Source organism: Ambystoma mexicanum, chromosome 11 (genome assembly GCF_040938575.1).
Source record: "Ambystoma mexicanum isolate Mex_15411 chromosome 11, UKY_AmexF1_1, whole genome shotgun sequence".
NCBI classification, from domain to species: domain Eukaryota; kingdom Metazoa; phylum Chordata; class Amphibia; order Caudata; family Ambystomatidae; genus Ambystoma; species Ambystoma mexicanum.
The window spans coordinates 1,369,624,606-1,369,651,263 of record NC_090934.1 but is presented as its reverse complement, the minus strand read 5'-3'; the positions used below and the strand labels follow the sequence as shown (position 1 = coordinate 1,369,651,263).

Sequence of the window (26,658 nt, the reverse complement as noted above, 5' to 3'; positions counted from 1 at the left end):
TGTTATGGTGACCAGGGAAGACGCAGTGTTTTGCCAAACCCAATCAAGGTGAGGTAGCAGATCAGCAAAGGCTTAGCCCTCACAAAGGGGGTGAGAATGGACTAAGGCTAAAATGAGTCCACACAGAGCAACACCAGTAATTCAAATTAGACATCTACGTATGGGATACATTACTCGCCGCAACTGTATTTGTGGTGCTTGTATCTGCTTAAATTCACATGCTCTGCATAGTCCGACATCTAGTGGAAGTTGTGAGCATTACAAGATTTGTTTTTGAAACTCGAAAACTGACGTCGACAGAGCGGTTTAGTAATACAATCCCTATTGTGACGTGTACCATACCCATGGTCCTTCACACGTCAAGGTCCCTCAGATTGTTTGTTCATGACATGAGGTTGCATGAACTGTAGAGTGAGTACAGATATGATAAACCAGAGACATTGATAACACAGAAAACATTGATGTGCCTTCTACTCCAGAACGGGAGGAAGGGTGGGCGCATGTGACTCCAAGCCGATACAAGCAGCAGAAATACAATTACAGTGAGTAATGAATCCCTTCTGGAGCTTGTCGATCTGCTTAAATCACATGCTCCGCATCGATTAGCTAGCAGTATCTGGAGAAGGAGATGGGCAGTTAGAAGGTACAGAAGCAGAGAGATATTTTAGGGCCACTTGTCCCACCTGTGAATCTGCTTTAGAGTGTGTGCCAATATAATAATGCTGTGTGAACGTATGGATGGAACTCCATGTAGCAGCTTTGCAGATGGCGTCTATAGGGACGTTTGCAATGAAAGCTAAGGTATTTCCTATACCTCTGGTAGATTGCGCCTGCGGGGTGGAAGGTAAGACCTTCTTGGTTAGGGAATAGCAGAGATGTATGCATTTGACTATCCATGTGGAGAGGACGTTCTTGGATATGTGATCGCCCTCTCTACCAGGCGCTATGGAAACAAAGAGTGGGTCTGGTATACAAAAATACAATATTTTATTAAGCCTTTAGTTTACACCCAAAGCAGAAAACGTCGACCTAAATATTGTCACTGAAAACCCCTTGAAAAAGATATACAAATATGCACCCTTAAGAGAAATAGAACATCATTTGATTCAATGACCAGTGAAACACAGGTAAGTACTTTGATGCATATAAATACAAAGAACTCTTCAGATTAATTACAAAACAGCTCGCCTAACTCTTATAAAATCCAACCCCAAGACAGTTTGTGTCCTTGTGCCCAAATGTCATCAGTCTCAAAGTAGAAACAAGGGGGTAGGGCGGGCACTGCTATTGTCTTTCAAAATTTGTGACGTATTCTATTCTTCTAAAAATCTTTCATGGGAGCACACCCTATGGCCTTAGCACAAAGTTGTAGTAATATCTAAAAATTAGGACCAGACAGCTTCCGTTCCTGAGTGTTCTCGCTTAAAATTCCCCTTCCGGAGATATTTGAAAAGTTATACACAGAGCTGTGTTTCTCTGTTTGAACCTGTGATTGAACGACAGAATTATTGAAGCAAATGCATCTAGTTGATTGGAATATAATATAACTCCAGAAGGGGAATTTTGAGCGAGCGCACTCAGGAACTGAAGCTGTCCGGTCCTAATTTTTAGATCAGTTTCAAAGTATACACTCTTAAGATAGTGTGACGAATATGAGGATGTCGTCCCTTCTCCCCTATGGGGAGGACCTTTCCCATGGGGCCAGGGCGGTGCGTCCAAAGTACAACAGTCCCCATGGGGTGGTGCACCGAGGGAGGATAATATGGGGAAGTAATTCCTCTATGGGATTGGGGACAACCATTATCAGAGAACGCAGTATGACCATGCTTTAATACATTCAACCCCTTCTCCAAACCTAAATGCTCCTTCCCGCTCTCTAGATAGACCCAATGTGCTTTGTTGTAAAGTCAGTCAAGCTAACATACATGACAAGACGGAAAGACCAGAAAGTACAAAATATCATCCATCTCATTTTGAAACTGGTACTATGACGAAGATGATGACCGGGAGTTCAAGGATCTATCTAGAGAAGCAGAGCTTGCGGTTAGAACAGCAATCCCACACTGGATTTTGGAAGCAACACAGCTGGGTCGTGAAGGAGAGAGATTGATCCACCTCCGAGGAACAGCGGGAGACGTGCACAGAAGCAGATGACGCGAGCCACAAGGGAAGCAGTTACCAGAGGAAAAGTTGAACTCACACATTGTCCACCACGAGAGGACTACTCAGGTTGCTGCTGAGTGAATGCTATGGGTGCTCAAGCCCCGGTGAAGTACAAGAGAAGGAGAACGAGCAGTCAGGAAGAATCAGAAGACTGCAGAGCCCACTGGATACCTGAACGCTACTGGAGCCTCCAGAAGGGACGCAGCAGCCAGGGAACCAATGATACCTACGATGAAGAAACTAACAGGTACATAGGCTGCCTGAGAGGTGTTAGAGGTCCAGCAAAGCAACAGAGAGAATCCAGAAGCTGGGAGAAGAGGGTCTGGGACCCTAAAGTAAAGGGAATTATACAAAAAGGTCTCCCATTTCACTGCGACTGTACAGTTACTGCAACCTTTCACCTATCAATAATTCTGACTCCCATTACTGTCACCAAGCAGCGCGAGCATTGCAGAGGTGTCCCCCGTTCCCCTTTGACACAGTAATGGGAGTCGGGGGCTTGTGGGGGTGTCCCTCCGCTTACCACTGTGGTAAGCGGGGGACACCAAAGTTGAAAACAAAAAAAAAAAAGAAAAATGAAAAATGAAAAGAAAAAAGGAAGTGCTCTGACCCACTTAAGTGAAAGGAACTGACGCAGCAGGGATACATGGCAGTCAGCAGCGGACACAGAAGTGTGCCGCCGTAAAGGTAAGTGGACAGGGTGCAGGTTGGGGGATGCGGGCCAGAGCATACGAGCCAAAGTATCTGATCACTGCGCCGCACCGTAATGGGAGTCGACATTTACGGCGGCACAGTGATCACACAGAACCGAAGTAAAGCAGGAAGAGTTGTATACTTGGCAGGAAAGTGAACTAAGCAGATACAACGCAACAGTGCGAGTGTGGGACCGCACCCAAACAAAAGGTCAAGAATAAGATGGTTTGGGACCCTGATTGTAAATGAAGCAAAGCAGGAAGAGTCACATACTTGGCAAGAGAGGGCACCAAGCAGATACAATGCAACAGTTTGAGTTTGGACCAGCACCCAAATAGGGAATCAAGAATAAGAGTGTCTTGGACCCGGATGATAAGAGAAGCAAACAAAGAAGAGTTGTATGCTTAGCAGGAGAGTGAACTAAGCAGATACAGTGCGAGTCTAGGAACCGGACCCATATGAGAAATCAAAGTTTAAAGTGACAAAGATCAAGAGGGTATGGGAAACTGTGAGAGAAAGAGAGACAGTCCATGAGAAAACCCTTGCTTTGCAGGAGAGTGAGCCAAGCCCTGCAAAATACAGTCTGGACCCACACCCACATGAGAGGTTGAGAATAAGAGGGTCAAGAGCCCTGGAACGGACAGAAGGAATCCTACGCTTGTTAGCAAGCTGTGCCACGTTGGTAGGATAAAGAAGCGTGAACAAAAGACACATCCCGTTGTGAATTGCTTAGTGACAAAGAGATAAATGCGCTCAAGAGTCCTAAAGGATTGAGCATAGGATGAGAAGAAGTCTAGGGGAAAGGAGCACAACCCTAGTATTTCTTGCATTTTGGAACATTATTTTGCATCACTTTTTATTACCAGAGAGACTGGGAACTTTTCTGTTGGTTGAGAACACAATGAACACTTTTCGCTTTGAGAAGAGATCATCCTTGAACAGTTACTTTAGATTGTTAGCGTAAGGGACACAGGTAGGTTTTGAGACATGACAGTGACTGGCTTTTTAGTTTTGGACTTCCTGACAATTTCACTAGTTTTCTTTGAGGTAGGGAAACTCCTTTTAGGTTTAAGGATAGAGGCACATGTTTTCAACCCTTTTTCAATAAATAAAAGTCTATACCCAAAAATATGCCACCATTGTGTCTGAGCATTTACTTCTGCACCCTTACAGTACTTTGTTGCATGCATATTCTTCAGTCTTGGTTACTTTTGCGAGGATCGTCTAGAAAGAAGAGATGTTTCGTGGGAGTTAGTTAGTTGCGATACTCAAGAATCTGTTCCAGACAGCTTCCAGTAAAACACAAACAAAGAAAGTTGAAGACTTGTGGGACAGACGGACACAGGACACCTCAGCAACACAATAACAAGATTGAACAAAGGACAACATATGACAGGACCATCACAGCATTCCCTAGTGTGAGACAGCTGAAAATGCAAGAGCAGGTGACTTGTGGCACAAGCTGAAGATCTCCAAAGTTTCAAGTCTCTGCTCAGAATGGTGATGGCTGCAGCAAAATAGCCCAAGAGAGAGCTGATCAGTCCAACGGTTGGTCCAGGGACACGTCTGAAGGCACGGCAAGCACAGATCCCCGAGCTGGAGTCAAGACTGGTTGTTCCCTCGGTCTAGGGGTCAAAGCAACCAACAAAGGCCTTCTTGAGAGAAGGACAGAGGAGTAGGGCTTCACTGGGACAACACTGGAGTTGATATTGGTCAGCTGGAGGTGTTGTCCTCGGGTCATTAGCGGGTTGCTCTTCTTTGTTGAATTCTTGGCTCCACAGGGACATAGTAAACAGTTGTTTGCACAAGCCCCAATTGTATCCAAGATTCAGGCTGGAAGTATGTCCAAGCCCACCAATGGTAATGATCTGCAAATTCAAATAGTCAATCTCATCATGCATAGCCACTGGTCACAACATCTGCCCAGCAACAGATATTCAGGCACCAGAGATGTGGATTAGGACTTGACAGTCCCAGACCCTTCTCTGACACAGACAGACACACACATACAAAAAGGACAATTAGTAGCCATTCGCAGTAAATGCAAAAGTGCACAAGTAAAATAAATCAAAAACGGTAAAAATATCACAGCTGCCTCCAACTTGTCTTAGGCACATTGTAAGAGGTAACCAAAAATCCATTGTATAAAAAGCTACAAAGGATACAAAATATCCTAGCTGCACTTCAATGTAAGGTGATGTGTGCAATTGCAATAATACAAGAATTCCCAAACAGAAACAAAGGGCCTTATTATAAGTTGGCCAGTCTGGAAATAAAGTGCTAGTAATAACATGACCCCAAGACCATCTGACTGACCATGCTCACAGCTAGTCTCATATACTAGCCGTCTGAAGCTATGTATATCCTGAACAAATGTATATATTGTATTTCTTATCATTGTTGTATACTTCTGTACATTACTGCATCTATTACTGTAAATATTATTGTATTGCATTGCATTTTACTTTATTGCTGTAACCTGATGTACGCTATCAAGGCAAATAAAACAAACAAAAGCAAATAAACATGTACCAGCACTTTTCTGGACCAGCCAAATATAAGTTTGCTAGTGTCATGCCCGCGCCGCTGGCGCACGCATTGGCAACCATCATGGACTACTTGGTACTCATTTATCCTCCTAATACTACTTGAACAACTCTTTTTCACGCCTTGGTCTTTTATTTCCATTTGCTCAATTTTGGTTCTTTCTTATTTTATTCAATTAACTACATTTACCATAATGCACCTGGCTGCAGTCCTCAATTCCTGGCTATTCTCATTCATCGTTATTGGGACCACAATCCCCAGAAGCCCTAGCAGCCAATGCTACTTCCACCTGCTCAGGACCAGAGAGGGAGGAGGCAGATTGTCTTCAGTTGTGCTGCTACAGGTGCTGTCAATTAGCCTGCCTCAGAACAGGGCAGGGCTGTATATAAGCAGCTGCTTGGAGGAGCACAGTGTCTTGCATCTTGAGTCTCCCCGCTCCTGTTTTGCCTTGACCCTTTACTTTGTATGCTGTTCCTGTTGCTGCATTATCCTGTTTTGTTCCAGTGCCCTTTCCGGGCTCCCTGCCTTGCAGCCGATCACGCTCCGCTGCCTTCTACCTACAGCCCTTGTCCTCTGGGCTTCCTGCCTTGCAACCTATTACAGTCAGCAGCCCTGCTCCTCTGGGTTCACTCCTTGCTGCCCTGCTCCTCTGGGCTCCTTGCCCTGCAGCCTGCCTCACTCCGGCTGCCTACAGTCCTTGTCCTCTGCAGCCCGCCTTGCAGCCTGCCTCACTCCGGCTGCCTACAATCCTTGTCCTCTGGGCTACCTGCCCTGCAGCCTGCCTCACTCCAACTGCCTACCATCCTTGTCCTCTGGGCTCCCTGCTCTGCAGCCTGCTTCACTCCGGCTGCCTACAGTCCTAGTCCTCTGCTGCCCGCCTTGCAGCCTGCCTCACTCTGGCTGCCTACAATCCTTGTCCTCTGGGCTCCCTGCCCTGCAGCCTGCCTCACTCCGGCTGCCTACCGTCCTTGTCCTCTGGGCTCCCTGCCCTGCAGCCTGCCTCACTCTGGTTGCCTACAGCCCTTGTCCTCTGGGCTCCCTACCGTGAAGCTTGCAACCTTCTGCTGTCTCCAAGCCCTTGTTCCCTGGGCTCCCTACCTTGCAGCCTGCACCTCTTCGCTGCCTACAGCCCTGCTCCTCTGGGCTCCCTACCTAGCGGCCCTATTCTTTTGGGCTCTCTGTCTGTCACCTACTACTAATCTCTCTCTGTCCTGTTCTTCTGGACTCCCTGCCTTTCAGCCTACTACAGTCCAATACAGTTTGCCTGCACCTAGTGCCACACTTGACTGCAGACCTGCTTCCTACTTTGCAGCCTTCTGTTTTCCTGACTGCTGCTCCTTGTTCTCTTCCTTGAGTCCTCTGTACTCCACCTTAGGTTATCTATTTCAGTCTAACTGCCTTTCCTTCATTTCTTTCTGCTAGATTGCTCATTGACTTCCTTTTCGCTGAATATTTCTGTTCTTGTCTTCTCATGTGTCTTATGTAATCCCTTTGTACAGAGCTTGCCTGTTGGTTTCCGGCAGGCAACCTCTGCCCCTTCCTTTGTCGCGTTTTCAATGTTACAGACACCCACTGCTGTTGTTCCCAGCCATGAGCATACAGCGTGGGCCTCTGTTATAGCAATCTGTGCAGAAGTTTCCTAAGGTTCGTGGAACACTCTTTCCCATTTCAGCATACACCCCAAGAGGGAATCCAGTTTGTTTGTACCTTTTGCCCCTTTTGGCTCACAACTACTGTTTCCTACTCTTCTTTCTTGTTGAACATCCTGCTGTGTGTGCTTATCTGCTACCTTACCACAGCACAGCGACCCAAACCCTACTTGGGTACCCTGTGCCACTCTTGACAGAGTGCCATTCCTGACAGCTGGTAGGGTGGAGGATTTACCTCCAGCTATGAGCTGGAGGTAGATCCGCCACCCTACTGGCAAAAAGCTGCTGGTAATACCGGTGCCGGTAATACAGGTAAACCCCCCACCCCCATGGAGTCCTAGGGACTCCATTGGATGGGGATTTACTGGCATTTCCACCATTTGGAATCTGCCAGTAATTCCGGCAGCCCAAGTGTCGGAAATGGTAGTACAGTTTGCCGGTATCTGGCCAGTAACACTGGCGGGATACCGGCAAACTTGTAATGAGGGCCACAGTCTCTCAGATCTGATAGTCAGTTTCCATATAAGAATGAGCAAAACAGGCAAGTTAAGTAAAGCAGGAGGCTTTAATTACCTCCAAAATTCAGGACTGGATTCAAAACAAGAAAAAATAAAGTGTCTCAGATGTCTGTGGGAGTAAAGCAGCAAAAAGAAAATAATTCCTAACAGATGACAGATTTGATTTGATTTTGGAATTTATATTGCGCATATCCGTAGGAACCAAGCAGCAAGCTGCATCTAGGCGCAGATCATATCAAGAAAAGAGACATCAGTGTGATGTAGGTATTGTAGATGTATGTAAACAGATAGGTTTTCAGTTTCATCCTAAAACAGACATGGATTTGGTCTGTCGTAGGTGAGATGGGAGTAAATTCCAGGCCGGAGGGCCGGCCACCGAAAAGCATCTGTCACCCCAAGTGGTTTTAGGCGAGGGAATCATAAACAGAACCTGATCCATGGATCGCAAGCAACGTGTGGGTTTATAGGTCTTAATTTTTGTACGATAAATATGACCCCGCCAAATCGTGAATGCCCCTAAATACAAGACCCAATAGTTTAAATTGAATCCGCTGCTCGACCGGCAGCCAATGAAGACTTCTGTGGAATTCGGAAACTGGCGCTTTCCAAGGTAGGGGGAAAGAAAAATAAATAAATCGGCCGTAATGCTGAATTCTGGGCCACTGCCAGGCGTTTTAGCTGATGTTTAGGACTACCTACCAGAAGCGCATTACAGTAGTCCGGCCTGGCATTAATGAGGGTGCCCACCACCACCGCCTGATCATGCTCAGATATCAAGGGGAGAATCGGTTTTAAAGTCTTCAATTGAAAGTATACAGACTTAATAGTCTGATTTACTTGTAAATTGCAGTCCAAATTTGATTGCTAGATGCATCCTAGATTCTTCACAGAGTCAATGATAGGGTTCAGCTGAAGTTTGTTATTAACTATCCAAACTATCCAAAGACAGATTCTTTCGGCACACTGTAAAATGCGCTATGTTGCCTCCAGTGGTTGTTTTAGGCTGACATAGATCTGGGTATCATTGGCATAAGAGTGATAATGAAGATCAAATTCTGCAAAGATTTCTAACAATGGAATAATGTACAAGTTGAATAACACAGGTGACAAAGATGAACCCTGCGGTACCCCACAAGGTACTGTAAGCATTTCAGATACATACTGGACACTCTTAATTAGTCAGGAAGGGGGTTAACCATTTCATTGCTTTTTCCGATACCTGTGCAACAGATGTTTGCCATAGAGCCAAGTATGTTATAGTCCACAGTGTCGAAGACTGCCAACAAGTCAAGCATGACTAGCATGCTGATGTCCCCCTTGTCTGCATTTTCGTGTAGATCGTCCCAGACTTTTAATAGAGCAGCCTCTGTCCCAGGTCCCGGCCTAAAGCCAGACTGGTGGGCATCTAAGATATGGTTGGCTTCCAGGTAATCCTGAAGTGGTGTGGTTACAGGTTTCACAAGACGTTTTGTTGGCCATAATAGTCCTGGAATAGGGCAATAATTGGCCAGGACCTTGGGATCCAAGGTTGTTTTTTTTTTTTTAAACAAAGGTGTCAAATATGATTTTCTTTAAGTCCTCTGGCACAAAGCCCTGGTCTAGTGAGGCATTTATAAACACTTGAATAGGTTCACCTAGTGCCTGAGCGTGTTATTTTGCAAGATATGCTGGGATTGGGTCATAAGCAACATTAGTTAGTTTAAGGTGAGATAGTAACTTTTCAATGGTTTCTCTTCCAACCGGGGTGAGATTGAACTCAGTTAGATGAGTCTTTTTCTCTACTGTTAGATCCAAGTCGCTTAGAAGAGGAGTCATATTTGAGTGCCCATCAATATTAGTTCTGATGTGCTTGATTTGGTTGAGAAAAAAAATATTAAAGTCATTGGCCATCTTCTGAGATGGAGGCATGCTGGAGTTTATACAGCTAGGATTGGAAATAGTCCTAACAGCTGTGAATAATTCCTTAGGTCTATTAGCGGCTAGGTATATTTGTTTTTGCAGACTCTTGTGCTTTTGCCTGCACAATTTTGTTTTTGTATATTTTTAAGGCCAAATTGGCTGTTACATAGTCTGCAGTGGCTCTAGTACGGAGCCACTTGTTTCCCCGTTTTCCTATATATTGTCAGGTAATGCTTTAATTTTTCATCAGAAGGGGAAATCAATTTGAATGTGTATCCAAAATAGAAAAAGCATGAAGCTACTGCCCCATCACATCCAGTGCAGAGAAAAGGAATGATGTTGGGTCTGGGAACATACGTGAAGGAGGTACAGCAGGGAAGATCATGCACTTGGATCACCACCTGCTAAAGCTTTTTCAATTAAAGAGATGTTGCTTTCGATCATGGGGGTGACATCACAGAAGTATGGAGGAAAGGGGATGGGACATACGTGTATGTAACATAACACTCAGGTTTTAAAGGGGGTTTTCCAAACACCTAAAACATTTATAATAAAAACACATTCTAGGAAAAATTCTGCAGTGAGTGCCCCACCTCAATGAGGGTGAAAAAAAAATTGAAAATCCTCACTAACAGTCAACGGGGGGGAGGGGGAGCACCATCCTAATTGTGTAGGACCATCTTCACAATAGGTGTATAAATTGAAGTCTGTGACTCATGTGTCCCTTACAGTGATATCCTTTTGCTTCAAACATACAAGTATAAGAAGTGAAATCATAATAGCACCTCTGCCGGATAACCCATGAAGTGGCATCTGATGGCGTTTGTCCCTAATAACAAGCTAGTGTACTTTTCTACAACATATATCTTTATTGAACATGTGTGTGCCCGTCATGATTACTGGAGTGATTGCTGAGCGGCACAAACAATCAGATACTGAAACTAGCAACACACAACCTTTAAAAGATCCACAGTCTGATTTGTTAAACCTTCGAGACTGCCCATGCTAATCCAAGTTACCACAAAAGTACACCTCAGACTCCTCTGCAAGGTGCACAGTTGGAGGGAAGCTAATCTGCTAATCTGAGGCAGCCATTGCATCCAACACCGAAGACAACCCCCAATGAGCCAATACAATTAATTTACAAGCAAATAAGCTGCTTTAACTGTTGAACACTTATAGATTAGAATAACAGTGTGTAGGAGCAAAGCCAGTGCTGTACAGAAAGCAAGCCCTGCACCTGCAAAAACCAGCATCATCATGTTTGATAAATTCCTTCAGCATCAGCCAATCACAAGCATTAAAGGTGGGCGCCTTCATGCTTGTTATGCACTATGTAATCTACTTACCCCACCCACAGGCTGGACTGCAGACAGCTATGTGTTGCCAAGAAAGCAGTTCAGGATTTTAAAGCTTTGGTCGAATAAAGATGTTTGATCATACAACAGCTTGCTAGTGTGTTGTTTTAAGCTGTAAACTCAGCCTTAAGTAACCTTACGGGGCAAGTTGCCAGAGACAAAGCTTAAGCCATTGCTTCACTAATGATAGGTCAAGTGAAAGTTGTAATCTAACTAATTTTAATTTTGTAACACCCATACTGAGTAAAAGCATGTTTTGAAAAAGCAGATAACCAGTTACATAAAAAATACCATCTTACAATCATTCTTAGTAAAACATTGACACCTGCCTGGTGTGTTGGGCTTTCAAGCTCTTTCAAACCGGACCAAATGCTGAAAAACAAACAACCAAGTCCCAAATGCATGGCATGAATATACCAAGGAGAACAGGCGCTTTTGCTTCAATGTATCCATCATCCACGCTTATGATCTGTTTTTGTCATAAATGTTCATCAAAAGGTACCGATTGTACATGTTCCTTGTCACAGGGAGGTAGGAACAGAACAATCCCGCTCAGTGGGATGCGCTTCACGTACATTTATTCACAACCAAAAGATGGAGTGCAGGTAGTGTCAACGAACAAAACAGAAGGATCTCCTGGCAATCACATACCACAAGATGACAAGAATGACGAAAACCAACTGGATCTAGCAAATAAATCAGGAACAGCCCTAAGACAAACATTTTAGGATGGGATGAAATGAAAACAGTGAACAAACTATTCCAAAAGACCTAATGTCCCGAGTCCAAAGTCCATTACCTAGTCTGTCCCCAAATCTCTGGGCATACACCCACAGGTCGATGTTCATCCATTGATCGATAGTTGAAATGAAGGTTATAGTTGACCTCCACACACATTTATGACTCATGAGTTATCTTGGCCAAGCTCCCTGAAGTGGTCTTTGTTCTTGCATCGCCTTTTGGATGGGGAGTTGGTCTCTGAGCTTATGTTGTATGTCTCATGCCCCCAAAGGGTCTCTACACTGCTTTAATGGGCAGAACCTGTAGCACCCTCTCCTGCCCTAGATGCTCTTTCCCAGCCTGTGGCAGTTAGACATTCTCCCCTTTTCAGGTTGCTTAAGGGTAGAATTGTCTCCCCTCCACCTGAATTCTTAACACTATGCAAAATTCTTATGCTTGACCTGGTGACCATGCACTTGCCATAATGAACTTGGCTAAAGCTCCCAAGATGGCTGCAAACTCAGACTCTTAGTCCTTTAGATCGAACACCCCATCGCTGCACACAATATAGTGCCCAATTTGCTACTCTCCTCTTGGGGATATAGCACTCTGCTCACTTCTCATATGTGTGTGGCCCTCTTGGCCTGCCCACGTTTGGTTCCATGAGTGGCCCTCTTGGCTTGGCCAACACGTTCTGCTTTGCGGGTTCTCCAGCTCGTCTTGCTCTTACTAACTAGATGTTTTGACATGACCCACTCAGGTCCCGCTTGACCACTCATCTCAGGCTCTGTACTACTCTCTAGCAAACACAGGCTCTGCATTTCTCAACTTGCTGGAACACTGCTTGAACACCCACAATAAAACCTTTGAAGTAAGGAGATTTCTACCTCTTTTTATACGATGAAAATGCATTAATTGGTCTAATAAAGGTTCCGATTTGTGGGTCGGTTTCCCTCCAGGCTACATGAGAAATGATCGGTCTCTGACCTCTTGGAAAACCGCCACATTGTGGGAGTCTGCCTCCCTTGTCCTTAGTCCCAGTAGTGTGTGTTCTCTAACCCTGTGACGCAAACTCTATGCAGGTGTACAATGTTACTATCAGGCAGGAGCATCAGGACTGCTTCCGGAGCCAGTACTATGGTTGTGGGGAATTAGCACTCTCATCTGTCCAAGCGTGTGGCCCCACAACTGGACCTTGGATCCTCTCTTCTGCTACAAAAGAGACATATTTCATCCTGGGACAGATCAGGGCCTTCACCTGGCCTGGTCCATAGCAGAATCCCTGACAGCTCCACCTATGTGTCTTTACCACTTTTTGAAACATGAGCCTCATTGTTAGGCAGAATTTTATGCAGTATCCTTTGGGAACACCACAAACAATTAAGACTACAAGTGACAGTACAAATTCACCTTTGGTACAAGCTCCCCAAGGACTGATCCTAGCTTTTGGGGCATGCTGGAGAGGTAATAAACTCAATCTGAATTTTGCCACCAGAGGTTAAAAGAAAAAATATCTTTCCACAGTTGTAGGGTTAACTCTGACAGCAGGGGAACAAACACCTGTCGCTAAGTCTGACGTTGGGGTCTACCCATTCTTTACTTCACAGAGGCGACAGTGTTGAAAAGGTTTCTGAAAAATCTAAACTTGTGTCTAAGCAGGAGTCGCATACGGATGGTTCTCAATGCCAAGGTGTCCTCCTATCCTTGATTGCCTCCAAGACAACCACATAAATTTCTCAAATCATTAAACATTGAGTGTAAACCACAAACATGTCACATTAATTCCTTTTTTAGAGCCGTGTTCTAAACAACTTTTAATAGCTCTGAAACAACACAATGGGCTGTTTTGGTCCACAGTAGAACAAAACTAAACATGTTTTATAAATATTTCTAGACATTACACGGACGTGCACTCTTTGAGCAATGCACAGTACATAGAGGTGAACAGATGTGAATTTCTCTCTAAGCCATGTAGGCAACAATGCCTTCTTTTTTGAAGCAATATATTCTTGTTAAATTATATTCATATTCTAAAAATAGACAGGCGATCTTGCAGAAACAAAGACACTTGTACATTGAATGAGGGAGGCAGTGCAACCACTTCACTGCTACATCTTTTCATTGTAGATGGCTAGGTGTCAACGTTAGGGATCCTGTCTACTAAGGGGTTCCAACTCGTATCATATATAGAGCAAGTGTAACTAGAGTTGTATAGGTCGTGCTTTAAAAACTTGAACTGGAAGGCTGAAATAACAAATATCCCCTTGTTGATGGCTACCCAGCTACAATGCCATGCGGCGAATGGCGCATGGCCATATCTTATTAAAACTAAACGCTGCCCCTACTAACCAGCGCTGCACTGGCGAAGTGGAAAGGCATGAGGGAGCATGTGGAAAAAACACCAGGCAACCCTTCCATTACCAACCACTTCATGCCTTTTCTCCTGCTCCAGACCCTGAACATAATAGCTATACCTGGCCTCCTCCCATCCTCCCTATTAGGGAGTTGTACACATGTTTCTGTTTGTGACAGATCTTGGAAAGGCCCGCCTTGGGTGACAGGTTGTACCCCTTTGATTTAGCCTGAACACCCAAAGGTATGGCATCAATGGCTGAGCAGCCAGGATTAGTTTAGGAGGGAGATGGGCTTTAGTGAGGCGCACAGTACTTCAAGCATACAATTAGCTCAAGGAAACACTGACACACTAGCAGTTATATAAAAATGGCCATTTATTTTATATGCACTATGGCTATATACACTAGGCCATGTAAGTACCATTTACACACTATCACAGTAGAATTAAAAGGTAGCACACTTTAAATCTAATATGGCAAAGGGGTGAGGGGCTTTCCTCGGTCTGCGCTCTCCTGTTTTGTACAGGTTATCGTAAACCATCTTTTAAGAACTGGCAGGTGGGTGTTATACAAGAACTCAGACCAATGTTCCTAAAAAAGTATTCAAAAGGGCAAAGTGTATTTATCACTCTCAACCTGCACCAGCAAGATATTCCAGAAAAGATATCTCACAAGTAATATGATTTGTCAAAATGTATGTGCAATGCGTCAGCCAGCACGGGTTTCAACCTGCTAGGGTCTTTTTCAGGGCCGATACATGGTTAAGAAATTAAATTGATACACATGTGCAGTGTAGATAAATAAAACAATATGATTCCCAACAAATTGATAGAGAACCATTGCATGTGAGGTTATCTATGGGACATACAGGTCGCCAAATAGTATTGATGACCACAATCAACATACATCCATTCAATAAGGAGAATACAGCAATGTCAGCAATTGAAGATGCTGTGAGGTGTGCAGACAAACACAGGGCCTTATGAGTAATCGTAGTCAAACAATGGAGAAATAATGCATCAACCAACCACAGAGGATTGTGACATAATAAAAAGACAGATAATAGAAGAGAAGAGAACAGGGGAGTGGAGACAAAATGACAGCAAAAAGTAAAAATGTGTTAGGATTACTCTGTTTGTATTATCTCTCCATGATTCCTTCTCACAGTCGCTTGGAAGTTGTTGGGACATCCTTCTATGAATTCCTCTTTGGATCTTCAGTCCAGTGGTTGACTCTCAGGTTCTCCTCCAGGACCCTTGCCTTTTATGCAAGAAAACTGGCTGAGTCCACCAATCAGCAGACAAGCCTTTCATGCAAATCCGGAAGGTGGCTGTCCAAGGGGGACAGTCAACATCCCAGTTCAAACTGGTTCTAGGCAAACAAACTGTAGGATAAAGACATGGGGCGTTTCGGTCACATCCCCCACTTCCTGTCCTTTCACGCACTCATAGAGCCTTAGCAGGCGTTCCAAGGGAAGCCCGCCAAAGACAAAATACCCATCAAGACCTCCCCCAACCAGGAAGGTAGAAGAAGGCTCAAGTTAGAACAAGTCAACATGAAAAGGGATTAGAAAAGTACAGCCACCATTTTAGGCAACTGGTGACCCCTGTGTTCCCTAACGCATCTGCGAAGACAGCCTGCGGTAGAAGTCCACAAAACTTTATGCAAAAAGGTACACTGCCACCAGCCTGTCAGATGAACTTGTAACAGTAACTAAAAGTTACTGGAACAGTGAGAAAAGGGAGACAATGTTTCCCGTCAACACTCCACATTTGGTAGGGTGTGCTGATCTCAGCAAATAAAATACAGGAGGGACAAAAGGATGCCCCCCCCTGCCCTCGTAATAGGATTTAAACCAGGTAAAATAAAAAGGAAAGCTCAAGGTGCTTCCAGCAACACTGCACCAAAAGTGCTGAATGCTGCAATGATAACATGTAGATGGCAGAAAAGATGGAGGAAAGCATAACTCCATGAAAAAAGTACCTAAAGGAGGTAAAAAGGGTTCCCAAGTACAGAGTAAAAGAATGAGTGAGTGCAGAAAAAGGATCCCACTCACTCAGGAGAGTTAGATAAAAACCAAGAGTCCAGCAAAAAACTTCTGGGCACTCACGGGTGAAGAGAATTTCACTCAGAAAGGAAATCTACTCTAACACTCCCCAACTTTACTTGGCTCTCTCTCCTCACTGTGAAAACTGGGAAATACTTGTCTCCCCGGCCACAGTCCTCTCCTTCAGATTTTCCTTCTCAACTCATTCCTCACCATGACAACAGAAAAAGACCCCCCCCCCCTCCTGCCACCCTGCCCTCCCACAGCTATCCCACTTGACTTCCCCTCATCCCCAAGAGAACAGAAAATACCTGACTCGCAGCCACTCTCTCTCACATAGTTTTCATTTACCTCCACCACATTCCCAGCAGTGTTGATCCTGTGCCTCGAGTAGTATTGGTGACAGATTAGGAGCAAGGTTCCTCTGCTTTATTTGTGATAATTAAGGACGGTGCAAAATACCAGCCATGTCAATGGTTAAGTCTTCATGTGGTCTTGTTACTTCAAACCCATCCGTTCTACCACTTTCTGGTTCCAGTTTCCCCAAGTCAGAGTGTAAATGCCCCAAGGCATGAGTCACTTGCATCATAGGGAGCCGAGCTGCCACTAACTTATGAAGCCAAACAGGTCCGAAACATGCTTGGGCTTTCTTATGGTTCCATGTAGAGGGGGAGTGGCACTGCAGTTGGGGATATACTGCTATTTTTCGTAGGATGACCAAAGCCGATTTGAATGTCGTCAGCCCCTTGCTGTGATGGTGAGTATGGAGTATGGGCAAAAGAGCAATGACATGTAAAGTTGTCATGAAAAATGCAGTGGTTTTGATTTATTCAAAACCAGCCATCCTATCCCTTTGTGGTTTCAATGGGAGTCACACACCATTTGTTGTTGTGCTTTTGCCTACCTCCTTGGTAACTGGAAAGGTTAATGTTAAAGGCTATTTGTACCACGCACTATCACCACCAGAGTGGTCCCCTGGCGCTCTAAGGTGAGTTGGGAACCGATTTTATGGATGTTTAGTCATTTAAGCCTGGCAATGCCTTGCAGACAGATGCAAAGTCCATTGCTCAGACAAATTTAGTGTATAAGTGTGCATGAAGATCCTATAGTTGGACTCAAATATTTAATATACATATCAAGTGGTGATCCTAATCTCTAAAAGGTAGCTTCAGTTTCAGGGCCCAACCGGTCACGTTTGTATTGATGCAATATGTGTCATGAACTGGTTCCATATAAACACTAACAGAATAACAAAACCTTTTGATTTATGACCTACCGATCTTCATTTCGGAACACCGCCCACACAACAGCAAGAGCAATGCAAGCCGCAGCAAGAAAAATAAGTCGTACTTCTGCTGTTTTTTTGAAGCAGGTGACCCTAAAAAGGACAAGATATTGATCTGGTTATTTGACATAATGGAGCTGTCTTAAGTGACAAAACAAAGCAGTAGTAGCAATTCAGAAGAAATGGTTTCGCATTTAGGGGAAATGTGATCTGTATGAAAGCAAACGCCCACTATACGAGGGTCCTACTGAGAAAGTCATCAGTAACAGATAATGGTAGTGTCACCGTCTATGGGAAGTTAAAAATGTAATTGGAGGTTGTTGGGTGTGTAGGTTATTAATTTATTTTAGATGTAAAAGAATAGAGGGACATGGGACATGTCTTCAGAATCTGTGCAGGAAATAGAATATTGGTTTTGAGTCTCCAGTTTAACTTGGTTACTGGTTCAAGTTCTGGATTCATCAGAAAGGGTTGGTGGAGTATGATTAGCTAATTTCAGTGAGGCGGAATGCCACCAGTGAAAAGAGGAAATGTCTAATGTACAGCCCTGTTTTTTCATGAAAGTTTAGTGCGGAGAGGGATGTGTTAAGAGAGAGGTTATATGCTCTTTTGAAGCAAGGTGATGGTAACTTCAATAGCTTTTTAAATGCCCTTACAGAATTTCTGCGATAACTAAGTCCGACGACGATCAGAGGCAGAGTCAAAGACAATGTTGACGGCTCAGCCATCCTGCTGGGAGGCTTGGGGATTCGGATTAGGGTAGAACATTTTTCTTAGGGGATCTGCCTACTACACTGTGCTTGGCACTGTAGAGTGAAGGCCATTGGCTCTGTTGCCGGCCTTACCTGGACAAGTCAAGAGCTGTCAATCAGGTGCAGGCAGCACCAACTTTAGAAGATCTCAACTTGGAAGAGGAGATGCTGAATGACACTTTCAATAAGACAATGTGGGGCTAGAGACAGATTCAACAAAAAGAAGAATGTAAGAGAATAAAAGTCATACAGCTTATAAATAAAAACTCACCTGCATTGTCCATATGGTATCTTGGTAATCAGAGCAGCAAGGCAGTTGAACAGACTCATTGCAGATGCCAAGCAGAACACTGCTATTATAACATACACTGGATAAAAGAAAATTAAATATTTTCAAACTACTACACTGAGATAATATATAGGCATAGCTGAGGGGAATGTAAAAAAAAGGCTGTGGGTCCTAGAAAGGACTGGAAATGGGAGCATATACAACAAGGGTGGTTGTGTTCGCAGGGTAAGTCTGTTAATAACTACATGGATTTTCTGGGTTTAACACAGTCTGCTTGCAAACATCTGTCATATACAAACTTTAAGAAACAAAGACATAGTGAGCCATCTGTTCTATAATAATAGAATAACAAAAAATACAGGGTGCTTTCCCCAAATTCAATTGGAAGAACATAAAATAAACTGTCAAGGTGGACCTCCGTTCTCCTTACTCAAACTAGGCCCACCTTTCGAGAAGTGAGTGCACGTTTGTCTATAAAGCAAGTTTATTGTATACCAACGACTGGGGGATGGTGGGGGCTTTTGGGTGGCTAGATGACTCCTAAGAGACGGAACAAACCCGATTCTCCTTGGACCACACAAAAGTTACACTTTTTATACATTGTTGAGATATTTAACACATACCCACATATTTCGTTACAAAGGCATCCCCCAAATATGATTGGCTAATTCTGTACAAGCAAATCTACCCCCCCTAAGTTCCCATGCTCTTATTGAATACATTTCACCCAACCACCATCCCCTTCAACATACATTTGCATTAGGTCATATTTAAAGTACAACCCCTTTTTGAGCTCTTTCCATAGTCAGTCGTGACATCATCACATGATTACATACTCACCTACAACAATCCCAATTTATTACAAGTTCCATCCGGTTGGGCACCTCTTAACCCTGGGCGCAATGCACATGGCTTTTACAAGAGCACTTCATTAATATGAGGAGGGAGAGAAATAAACAAGTTTCCTTTGAACCAGTGAGAAACATCTTATCCACCCAGATGCTTGGTTAGTAAGGTGGCAATGCTTCTGCACTCGGTTGTGTTCAATTCAAAGCAAATATAAAATTAAGTGTCTTGTGAAGTTGAGCACTTTAAAAGTTGAACAGTTCTGGGCTCTATTGAAAACACAACCATTATGAATTTGGATTTTATTTAAAGTGAGATCATAATAAATACATAAACTCCCAGTGTTTGAAAGTCACAAAATTGTATATTTGCTTTGAACACAGCCGCATGCAGAAGCATTATTCTCTTACTAACCAGGCATTTAAAATTGGTATTGGATTGTAGTGCCCTATAAAGGGATCGCACAAAGGGCCGAACCCTCCAGGACTCGAGGAAGTAAACTACCACTCTATTCAAACCTCCAGCCTACATACAATCCTCCCTGCCCCCACAGGGCCCATACTGCACGACCAAGGCTATCCTCTAAAGGCTATAAGAGTGTGAAACACAAATTAGCCCTGTTTGCTTAGACCCCCATTATTATCACACCTTACTAGCCCAACATGGCGACCAGTGACAACACAGGAAAGGAGTTCGCGCAGAGTCCTTCCTGTCCTCTGGCCCATACATTCAACTTCCATGCCTGTCTGCCTGGAGTGGAAGGGGTTAATTGGAATCGGAGCCTGGAGGTGGGGCTGACTATTGAAAAGGGCTCCAGTACGCGGAGCGCGCAGAGTCCTTCCTGTCCTTCCTGTCCTATGGCCCGTACTTTCGGCTTCCCTGCCTGTCTGGAGTGGAAGGGGTTAATTGGAATCGGAGCCTAGAGGTGGGGCTGACTATTGAAAAGGGCTTCAGTACGCGGAGTGCGCGGAGTCCACGCAGAGTCCTTCCTGTCCTTCGAGCTCCGGCACGCACAGGAAGCAGACACTGGATACTGTGGTCTCTCAAGCCGTCAATGAGACGGCAGCTATAGTTGGACAACGTGCCGGAAGAGAAGTCCGGAAGTACAGAAGAACTAGTGATCCGTGTCGACTCAAGGGAGTTGGCGTGTGAGGAGTGCAATGAACTGTCTCAACTAACTGTCTCAGAAGTAATGCCATTTATCGCCAGCAGGGCTCACGGGCTCTCGGGTTCGTATTTCTAATACGAACTGTGAGAGGGCGGGGGGGAGAGTCGGACTCAGGCAGCTCCATAAGCTGACGGGAGTTCCCCACCTTCTGCAATGCGTATGGCATACACCCATATGATGTGGTGTTTCCCCTAAGAGCTGTTTTTTTATTGGGAAGCACTGTATCATTGGAGTATCGTACATTTTCCTTTTTCATAGCAGTGACTGGAGGTTCGCCGATATTGTTGTTAACAAACCCATAACCCACGTTGCCATTAGTGGGGGTGTGTGAAGCAGTTCTTTACCGGTGTCTGGGGGCTGCGAGATTAATCTCTCCTCCCTCTTTTCACCAGTTCATATTTACTTACCTTGCTATATACCCATAGAACTGGCTTTGGGTACTTGCACTTTGCATTTTTGCACATTGTTCACTGTTTTTTGTATACTGTTTTACTCATTTCCCGGTACAGGGTTTTATAGTAGCCTCTAAGGCATTGTTTGCTAATTGTCAGTTAATGAATGGTGTGGAAAAATCCTATTTTTAGATCTTTTTTATGTTCCATTGTTCCACTTTTTGTTTTTTATTCTACCCTGTGTGTTTTTTAAAGGTTTACTTTTATTTATCAGCTAAAACCTTGCCCATTATAATTTGAACTATGGGGAAAAGAAAAGCTGGGTATGAAGGGAGATCAGGGGGTGCAGGAGGCTCAGGGAGGGGGGGCGAAAAAACCTAAAAAGGCTAAAACCACCAAAGTTGGAAACACCCCAAAACCTGTAACCACCTCTTCTTCTCAAAGATCCCTTGATTTCTATATGGATGTAATGGCCAACAAGATTGTAAGCTGCATGAATGCAGCTGAGCAAGCCTCTGGAGAGGTAGGTCCGCTGTTAGAGGGCCATTGTAAAGGAAATAATGGAGTGCCAGCCTTGGACTCTTGCATTCTGAGAAGAGCTCGGAGGATGGGGAAGGGGGTGGGGCTATAGAGGGATTGGGGTAGCTCGGGAGTATGACCAGGAATTAAATATGTTGGGCATCTCGAGGGTGAGTAGCCCAACGTATGAGGATCATGATAGTCTGGCCCTGGACTCCTCGCTAGCTTGTGAGGGGGATAGGGTGTGGCTGGAATCCCTTCTTGACGACAAATTAAAACCTCTCCAGTTGATACTGAAATTCCTACGAGGACTGAAGGAGGGGTTATTAAATACCCTAGCAATAATGGAGGACTCCAGAAGAGCAATCTCACTGAAGCTGTGTGATCTGGCCAAAGGTGGGTCGCAAGGGGTTCTTGATGTCGGGTCCTGTGCTGTGTGTGAGTCAATAAGGGGAGGTCACTCCTCAAATTTCGATATGGCTGTGGAAAAGCAAAGTCAGCAACTACCTGTTGCTGTTATAGTGGATGTGGAAGAAGGGCTAGCTGCTAAAAAGGTGAGGAGGGGGTCTATCTGTAGCCCAGAGAGGGACAAAGCGATTGAGGCGACAGCTTCTTTACAAGGGGTAGGGGATCAGACAATTCTAAACCTTCCTCCTCAAGCGGTTCTTTTTGTGGGGATCATCATTGGCCTTCCTGGGCTACTAAAGGGTAGCTTTGAATCAACCGTTTCCTTAATTAATAAGGCATCACATTGGTTTAAGTCTAACCTGATAGGACCCAAGATAGACCCTGCCATCATCCATATGGCTAGAAGTGTGGGTTGGGTTGGTAGCAGGCCTAAAAATCTGCCTGGTGACTGTGTAGTGGTTACCTTTTCGGATGCAACAATGGCTAATTACCTCTTAAGTTCCAACTTAGTACGAGGTCTCAAGCCAAATGGAAGTAGACTCTTCAGTAAGCTTCTTCCCTTGGACTATTTTTATGTGAGGGTAGGGGGGCAGGAGGTGTGGGGTCAGTCCCATGGGAGCAGGATACGGAGGTGGGGAAACAAACCATTTCAGTCTGTCCGGTTTCTGATTGTGAGTCAGTGGGCGGCTGTAGCCGGATCCCCACGAAGAGAGGGTATACCACCGATAAGGTAAAGGACCCACCCCCAGTGCTCTGGAACTAGCCAATCAATTTGAGATCCTCACTTCATACGAGGATCTGGACTGACAGCTGGCTGACCCAGGGGGTATCCAAGCCACGGCGAGTAGTGTGGAAGAGCAGCTGATAGTCCCCATTCCGACCTGTAGCCTTCTGGTAAGCAAACCTGCCGAGTTTCGTTTGCTTTCATGGAACATTGCAGGCTCATCGAGGAAGATGAACAAAGGGCCTGTGGTTGAGTTACTTCAAGCAAACGAGGTGGTACTCCTACAGGAAACTTGGGCGATGGATACCACACAACTAAATGGCTTTGTCTCCTTTGGAATCCCGGCTAAGAAAAAACTGAGGGGCAGATGCTATGGGGGTTTGTGTATCCTGATTAAGTCCTCTTTAGACTGTAGGATTAAGGTGATCAACACAGGTATGGACTTCCTGCAGGTGGTTTTCTTATCTACAGCAAAGGGAGAATCGATATGCATTATTAATTGTTATAATAGCCCACACATCTCGGAGGCGGACAGATTAACAAAAGTGAAGGGGTTCATTGAGGACCTACTGTCTGTGGGTAGGAATAAAAATGAACTATACATACGGGGAGGTTATTTTAACATTAAAATGGGAATGGGTGTGGCTAAGGATGCATTAGATCCTTGTGAGGATTTGTCAGTGAATATCCCGGCTCCATGTATGAGGGATGAGAGTGTGTGTTCCAAGGGCTTACAGACGTGCTCATGGTTGATGAAATGGGGATTACGCACTGTTAATGGTCCCTAGATCTGGATATTCCAGGCAAGGTGACCTTTAACAACCATTTGGGTTACTCAACAATCGATTACTTTTGTATTTCTGTTGGCCTCTGGGAGCACACCTCAAGTTTCGAGGTGATCTCCGATGTGAACAGCGATCATCACCCCATACGTTTGTCCTTTATGGGTTTGTTGGGGGTTGGGGTATCTCTGGACATTGCACCTTATCCAATAAAGGGGGTGACCATCGGATCTAGAAGAATTAAATGGGGGACTGTCCTAGAGGAGGAATTGCATTACAAATCGATTATGGAGAATGAACCCCTCTTGGTGGATATACTGGGGGATAGCCTACCCGCAAAGTCAATTGTAGATACATTTGTGGAACTAGTGGGGGCTCTTACTAGCAAATTTACGAAAGCAATTAAGCCCAAGGGGAGAGTAATGCAAAATGGCTGCTTTGATGAGGCCTGTAAAGGGGCAAAGGGAGCCCTATTGCTGACACTCAAGGACCCAGCATCCAGTAGAAGAGCGCTAACTCAGGCTAGAGCACATTATCAGGCTGAGCTCAAAAGAAGAAAACAGGACATTGAAGGGGTGGTCTGGGAAGGTTTTCTGGATGCTGCCAAAAGGGACCAGAGGGCATTCTGGGAGTTTGTGAAGGGTGGTCCGGTCGGGTGTTGGTCCAATGTGGGTAGTGGGACCCATGTGGAGGAAGGGGCATTGATAATGTATTTTGGAAGTCTGTTTGGGGTAGTGTCAACAGAGGGTTGTGTAGATCTAGCCACATCATGTCTAAAATTTGAAATAGAGGAAATTAAGAAGGTTATCAACCAACAAGCCCATAATCGGGCACCGGGCCTGGATAGGATTCCTTCAGACATATTTCTGGACCCTTTGGACTTGTGGGCACCACTTTTAACGGTGGTGTTCAATGCCTGTATGAAATCTGGTAACTATCCCCCCTCATGGAAAAGGGCCATCATCTTCCCTATTTTTAAAAAGGGGAACATGGCCAGCCCCATCGCCTATAGACCAATTTCATTGTTGGATTCATCCTTTAAAATCTTTGGAAGAGTATTGTTAGTACGTATCGAAACATGGTTGGAGGAACAATCAGTTTTATCAGATATCCAGTTTGGGTTCCGCCCAGGAGTACTATGGAGCAGAGTCTTAATCTATATCTCCTAGTGGCCAACTCAGTTTTTTGTAGGGGTGAGGCGGTGTACTTAGCGTTCATGGATCTGAGCACGGCCTTTGATAAGGTAGGCAGGGCAAAGCTCTGGGCCGTGCTCGGGTCCCTGGGCTGCCCTAGGGACATTTTGAGGGTGCTGGTTGATATACATACAGACAATGAGGCGTGCGTACGCAGTGGCCCAGGGGGACACTGCACGGTATGCTTCAGGGTTGCATGTGGTGTGAGGCAGGGCTGTGTGTTGGCCCCCATATGCTTCTGTTTATATATCAATGGTCTTTCTAGGGATTTGATTAACATCTTGGCTGATTTTTTGGTCTTTAGGGGACGGGCTTTCCCTGTCCTAACGTACGCTGATGATACAGTATTCATAACTAGAACACAGAGCATTACAAACTCTGATAAATGCCTATACAACCTTCATGTGTGAATTGGGGCTAAAAATCAATACCAAAAAATCAGCTGTGTTGGCATGCGTGGGCATAAAACGGCCAGTGGCAATGAGACCGATGCTATGTGTTACGCCTCGGCAGGCACGGAGGAGGATTATTGCCCTTCGTAAGGGCATGCGTCGCATTGCAAATCCATTCTACGCCCACTGGCAACTGCCTTGGAAAATAGTGGCTTCGGCTCACTCCCCAGCGCCCTGCGGCAAGTTGGACTACGATTCCCAGCCTTCCGCCTCCCGCTGTCAGCAGAGAGGCGATGATGCGTGAACCTCGGTTTCGTCCGGTTCCGCCTTTCTCCTTCCCGATTTAAACCTCAGAACCGGGCAAGACGCTGCTTCTGATTAAAGTTGCATCCCGGTGTTTAGAAGTTCCGTCTTCGATCCTACCTTACTTACCCGTGCATCAGACCTGTTTCCTCCTTCACGGACTGCCTTTGCCTGCCGCTTTTTGGAAAACTACTTACCCGTGTACCAGACCTGTTTCCTCCTTCACGGACTGCCTTTGCCTGCCGCTTTTTGGAAAACTACTTACCCGTGTACCAGACCTGTTTTCTCCTTCACGGACTGCATTGCCTGCCGCCGAACCATCACCTACAATACTCCAATTCAATTATGCCTCTTATTGTTGCTGTTACCATCATCTCCACAATCAGACTTCCGTTGGACATTCTTCAGTAGTGCACAGGGACGCCTTGCAGATAGTGCACCAACTCGACTCTAGCGCGGCCCTCGTTCCGCCCGGGTTCAGTTTCCTAACTAACCTACCCATTTGTTATTTTGCACCTCCGTTTTTGAACTCTTTGGGACAACTCAGACTCAACAGCACAGCAGTGGTAAGGGTTTTCTATTCTTATGATTCCATACCTCTTAGCTAATCGACCACTATCATTAGTATAGGTTACATTCTCCTTTCTTACTTATAGGTGGTTCCGGTTGCCTTAAAACAAGGGGAGGGCATAGCTCAGGTATTACTAGAAAGAAGTATCAAGGGAAAGGGATTCTTCTTAAAGTTCCTATTGCTCACCTCTTGTCTTTCCTTTACAGCTGGGTTCTTGGCGGCGTGTCCTCCCCGCCCTTTTGAGCGATCAGTCCATCTGCCTGGTCCTACCCAGCAGAGGGTCATATCGTTAAAAAGGTCTTGTGCCCTCACAGAGAGGAGGCTAGGTTGGAGGCCCCGACCTAGCTCTTCAATCAATAGTGCAGTCCTGTCTATTCCGGCCACCGATTGGTTTACTTCCCGTCCGGTGAGTAACAAAATCAGAAGCCATGGAAGAAGCGGATCCGCTGACCACTCTAGTTCATTTGGTATCCGAATTACGGGCAGACATGACTGCCGCACATGATGCCTTACACCAGCGGATTGACAACATAAGGCCCTTTTTCCTGCACCCCAGACATTGGGAATTGATCCGTCCGGTGCTACTGCCTCAGGTTCTGGAGCCCATTCAGCCTCCGCCTCTGGGTTTACCTTAGGCCCCGTTCTGATGGCCACCCAATTCCCATTGGCTCCTCCGGAACGCTTTACGGGTGATCCAAAGCAGTACCGGACGTTTATCAATCAATGCAAATTGCATTTTCTTTGTCGCCCTTCGGCCTTTCCCAATCCCACCACGAAGGCGGCCTTTATCCTTTCGCACCTCGGAGGGACGGCGGCAGCTTGGGCTAATCCCTTGCTTGAATCCAATAGCTATGTTTTGTATGACTGTGACGCTCTTATTACAGCCATGAATAGGGTATTCGATACCCGGTACAAGTCACAAGCCACGGATCTAGAATTCTTAAACTTACGTCAGGGTACGTCTTCCTTGTTTACATACCTCACTAGGTTCAATCAGTTGGCAGCCGAGACGGATTGGCCGGAAGAAAAGAAATCTGCGGTATTCTACAAAGGATTGTCTGAGGAGTTAAAAGACATCCTTGCTAC

At 45.1% G+C, this 26,658-nt stretch overlaps 1 protein-coding gene across 4 annotated transcripts in view; it reads right to left on the bottom strand.

The window, feature by feature from the left end:
- The window catches only part of SPPL2A (signal peptide peptidase like 2A), an 846,443-nt gene that overhangs the window by 333,087 nt on the left and 486,698 nt on the right, over positions 1 to 26,658 (bottom strand). For all 4 annotated transcript variants that reach the window (XM_069624951.1, XM_069624952.1, XM_069624953.1 and 1 more), the window contains exons 7-8: positions 18,257 to 18,353; positions 17,225 to 17,326 (exon numbers count right to left, since the gene is read on the bottom strand). In XM_069624951.1, the coding sequence (XP_069481052.1) occupies positions 17,225 to 17,326; positions 18,257 to 18,353 (199 nt within the window). The remainder of the gene's footprint in view (positions 1 to 17,224; positions 17,327 to 18,256; positions 18,354 to 26,658) is intronic.